At 29.8% G+C, this 4,660-nt stretch overlaps 1 protein-coding gene across 1 annotated transcript; it reads right to left on the reverse strand.

The window, feature by feature from the left end:
• Positions 1-651: 651 nt before the first annotated feature.
• Positions 652-1,459, reverse strand: LOC130950316 (uncharacterized). Its single transcript, XM_057878826.1, has 2 exons — positions 827-1,459; positions 652-723 (listed from the first exon to the last, which is right to left on the reverse strand). Exons 1-2 carry the CDS (start codon positions 1,457-1,459, stop codon positions 652-654), a joined length of 705 nt encoding a protein of 234 aa, XP_057734809.1.
• Positions 1,460-4,660: the final 3,201 nt, after the last annotated feature.

Below are 4,660 nucleotides of genomic sequence, written 5' to 3' on the forward strand. Positions count from 1 at the left end.
ATCTTAAGTTTTGAATTCTAGCTAGCTTTGGCTACGAGAGTTTTTAAGAATTTGTGGAAATTTATTTAAAGTCAATTTTGATATAGCAACAACTAGCCTAAAACCAGTAAAAGACTAAAATTTAAAAATTAGAAGTGCAATATCACCCTGAAATTTAATTAACATTCTCGTTTAATATTTTGATTTATTGTATGTGTCTAAATCAAAATGCTTACGTGGTGAGGCTTTACAATATTTAAATTATTAGTTTAATTATGAAGAAGTGAAGCCAGATAAAATAAATAAATAAAAAATAAACAAAAGATTAAAAATTGGAAAGGAACTTAAAGAAAACAACTCGAAATATTTCAGAGTTGAAATCTACCTCTACCTGAAGAGGCATATAGTTATATATAATTATACATGGATAATAATTAAAAGATAAACGCATACTAAAACAAGAAGGATAATGCTAAAAAGACAAAAAAAACTACAACAATTAATAAAAATTAAATAAGGCAACTTACGACTGTTTTTTTGCTGTCTTTGGTTACCAAACATTTTTAAAACACTAAACATAACGTGAACATTTCTATCTCAACAACTAAAGGAAATAAAGTAAAAATTAAAACTACTACAAATATAATAAATTGTTAAGATCCGAAATTATATTCAGGAATCTAAGAAAACGCTTGTGAGAACCATGTCAGACTCTTGCATACATGTCTTCAGTATCTTCAAGCCCTGTAATGACACACAAATAGAGATAATTATGAGTTTAATTTAAAGGATCGGATAACAGATTTAAACATAGAAAATACTACTTACATACATCACATTCACATACCTCTTTCATGCCGAGTTGAACAACAGCGTCTTTCAAGATAGCAACGTTCTTGCCATTGAACTGGTTATTAAGCATGGTGATGCTGGATATGGTTGAGATGGGTTTAATGACAAGATCGTCCATGATCATATAACTTACTGCTTCTTTCACAAACCCATTATTATTGTTGTAAGCTCTACCCTTGATATAGGTCGTTTCCTTCGTCATATTATGATAAGGATAATTCGTACAAGTGCCACAAAGAGAGTTATACACATCTGATATAGTCTTGCAGTTACTATTGTTGCACCCGTACAGCTTTGGCGTTATCATTCCAGCAGCTGAAGGGAGGAGGCCGGAGATGGAAGGTGAAGTAGGGCCAAGAACGGTTGGACGAAGGAGAAGATCCTTAGATAAGTTTGGTTGCATGTAAATATGGTTGAGGTTTTCAACGCTAGAATAGAGATTACCTAAGCAACCAACGGCATCTTCCTTGGTTAAAAGCTTGACGACGATAGCAAGTGGCAACTGAAGAAAGGTAAATAGAAAATCCACCACTTCCTTAGAAGCTTCTGCAAACAGCACTTTCTTACCCTTTGTGTCTATCAGAAGCTTCATACTCAAACTAGTTTTAGTGGATGTGTTGGTCGTCATGCCTCAAAGACAGAGATGGAGTAAAAATTGGTGATTTTTGAAGAGATATGTAAAGAGAGGCTAATTTTTTTTGTTATGGAAAAAAAAGTGGTGATATACTTTAACATGGTAATTTTTGGTGTTTTTTAAAATTGTGGGAGTACACAAATCGCTGGGTCTGATTTCTGTACTTAAAATTTTTTAATTTTTTTTTAACACAAATCCCTGGCACCGATTTGTGTACCTCCCAGAAATCGGTGGCACCGATTTGTATACCTCCCAAAAATCCCTGGTACTGATTTGTGTTTCCCAGAAATCGGTGGCACCGATTTGTGTACCTCTCAGAAATCGGTTCTAGTTAAACGATCCTACATTTGAATAAAACATCCCAACAATCCACATTTACGAAAAACACTGCTACCACTCCAATATTAAAAATAAAAATCTCGTAAAGAGACGGAGGAAGCTGGAAAGAGTTACTAGTGGATGGTAATCCCATTCAATTGCTGCATGCATGCACCTCGAGAGTCCACACCACTTCCCTTTCCAATACCACTAATAGTTATCTCTACTCTTCAAAATATCTACGGCTGTCAAAACGAGCCCAATCCATTAGGCAGTTCGATTACCCATTTAAATATCTAAAGTTAATCCCGTTTAAAATTCGGGCTAAATAGACTGAGTCCAATTAATCCAAAAAATAGCGGATTAAACGAATTAGTATACGGACTAAACAGGTGTTTTTGTTTTTTTTTTGTATTTTTTCAAAAAAAATATTTTAACCTAACATTTCTTTTGATTTGACCTGAAAATTCGACCCATCAACTAAAAAAATATTATTTTTTTAAAAATTTTTAACCTAAAAATAATATTTTTTATTAAAATATTTTTTACAAAATAAAATAAAACAATAAATAGACTGGCCCGTTTAACCCATCAGACTGACCATAAACGGTCCGAATTAAAAAAATTATGGACCGCGAATAAAACGGACTTAAACAGTTTATCCCATTTAATCCATAAATTTAACAGGCCTGATCTAAATAGACCAAACTAGCCTATTTAACAACTCTAAAAATATTTTCAACAATTATTTAATATTTTTATTATCTATCTATACTTTTCTATATTTTAATTCTACATATTTCTTCGTTCATTGTATATTCACCAACAAAGTAAAAATAGAAATTCCTTTGTTTTATACTTTTATTCACTACCATCTGTTTTCATCTTATTCACGTCCTTCTAATAATTAAACTTCTTACATTATAATATTATATAGTGGTGACTTTATTTTATAATATCACAAGTATTGATGGCTAAATATATATGAATGTACACATATTAGGATTAGATATAGTCAAAAATTTAATTTGATTTGCATAATTTTTTATTGGTTCGAATCGGATATGATATACGCAATTTTTTAGTATCGAATCTGATCTGCAAATATTCAGATCGAATATTGAATATATCCACATAATTAAACCTTTTCTTTTTAATCATATTTTTATGTAAAAAAATTTAATAAAAATATTTCTTTCTCACTTTTAAATTTATTTATTCTTAAAATATTTTTAATTAAATTTTTTTAAATAACAAAAATAAAATAATATAATGTATAAATAATAATTATTAACTAAAATATATAAATAAGTATTGTGTGCATCTACAGATATAGAGTAGTCCACAATTTAATCCATTAAAATATAGATCGAATCCTATTTAATCCAATCAATATACGAATTAGATGCGAACATTTACCGTAAATTTATAAATACGATCTAATACATGAATATTCTTATGGTTAAATATGGCTAGCTATGGTTTGACTGACTAATAATATTATTACATATGGTACATAAAATTATCACTGGAATGAGTAGTGTGTGTTTAAAGTAACTCAATAACAATAAAAAAGATTGCTAATCAAAAAGTAGTATTTGTGATGTGACCCATTGAACTTGATCACTTGATCAAGAAAAAATTGATCTTATGAAATCATTTTATCATTTAATTGTGGGCAAAATTATGGGGGAAAAAAAATTAAACGCTCCTTTTAATAATTAAACCCATTAAAATAAAAGAAAATGAACAATCACAAACCACCAAAAAGAGTTAGGTGTAATTGTATTTTTATATTTTTTAAATGCTCTTTTATTATTTATAAAATATAAAATATAAAAATTTGTTACGTACTTTTTCACTATTTAAAAAAATGTTATAATTTTTATATTTATATATCTATCTATTCATATATAATTTGTGAATTTTGATTCAAGTGAGGTGATATTTTTTGAGTTTGTTTTTTATCTTTTTTTTTGTTTTGTTTTAACATCACACGTACGATGTACAATATAATACATGTACATAAAATTATTTTTCTAATGTATATTAATACACTAAATGATGATATGGGGTGAAGGAGAAAAATTTGCGATGGCCAGCGGTGGAGGCGACGGAGGTTGGAGGCGACGGTGGCAGGACGTTCGTGCAGCTGCAGTAGATTCGAATCACGCACAGCACTTCGCGGATGAGATGGTGAGCAGATTTGACAAACTAGAAGAAACAGAGGGGCTAGCGTTTGAGCGACAATGAGAGAACTTGGGAAAGGAGCAAAGGCGGTGAAGGAAGCTGGAGAGGAAAGAACCTTGTGCTGTAACTTGGACGGGTATTTTAGTGAGGCAAAACCTCCTTCCCCTCAAAGTTATCTGCTGCGGTGAGGGCCCAATACCGCCTCGGTTCAGTTTATTTGGAGCGGGGGAGTATTTACGCAGCAGGAATCGCAACAAATCAGGCAATTTAGAGCGGTTGGGGAGAACGGCCTGTAATTTGGGGCTGCTAAGTTCCGCGCCTCTTGTTGTGATAATACATCAATTTATATTAAATTATCTTTCTTGTATGTCTTTTCTTCTTTCAAATATTTTTATTTAATTTTATAAATTTCATTCCCAAAATAATTAATAATCACCAATAAAATACATAAAATATATTTCTAATATAATTTTTATTTTTAATTAAAAATATTTTTATATTTCTCAAATAATTTCTATTTTATTTTAAATTTTTTTCTTAGTAATAAATAATTAAATTTACAATTGAATTGATAATTCTTCTCTTTTAAATTTTAAACAGTAAATTTGTTGAATATAATTTTTATTATATATTTTATATTAATATACTATTTTATTATACCTGGTTCAAATCCAGTTAAATCTTAAT

The sequence above is a fragment of the Arachis stenosperma genome, chromosome 9 (assembly GCF_014773155.1).
Source record: "Arachis stenosperma cultivar V10309 chromosome 9, arast.V10309.gnm1.PFL2, whole genome shotgun sequence".
NCBI classification, from domain to species: Eukaryota; Viridiplantae; Streptophyta; class Magnoliopsida; order Fabales; family Fabaceae; genus Arachis; species Arachis stenosperma.

What these genes read in the sequence shown, in the direction of transcription:
- LOC130950316 (XM_057878826.1), bottom strand. Translation starts at nt 1,459, where the DNA reads ATGACGACCAACACATCCACTAAAACTAGTTTGAGTATGAAGCTTCTG. An exon ending in TTCAACTCGGCATGAAAGAG is followed by an intron (nt 724 to 826) that starts GTATGTGAATGT and finishes GTGTCATTACAG; the next exon opens with GGCTTGAAGATACTGAAGAC.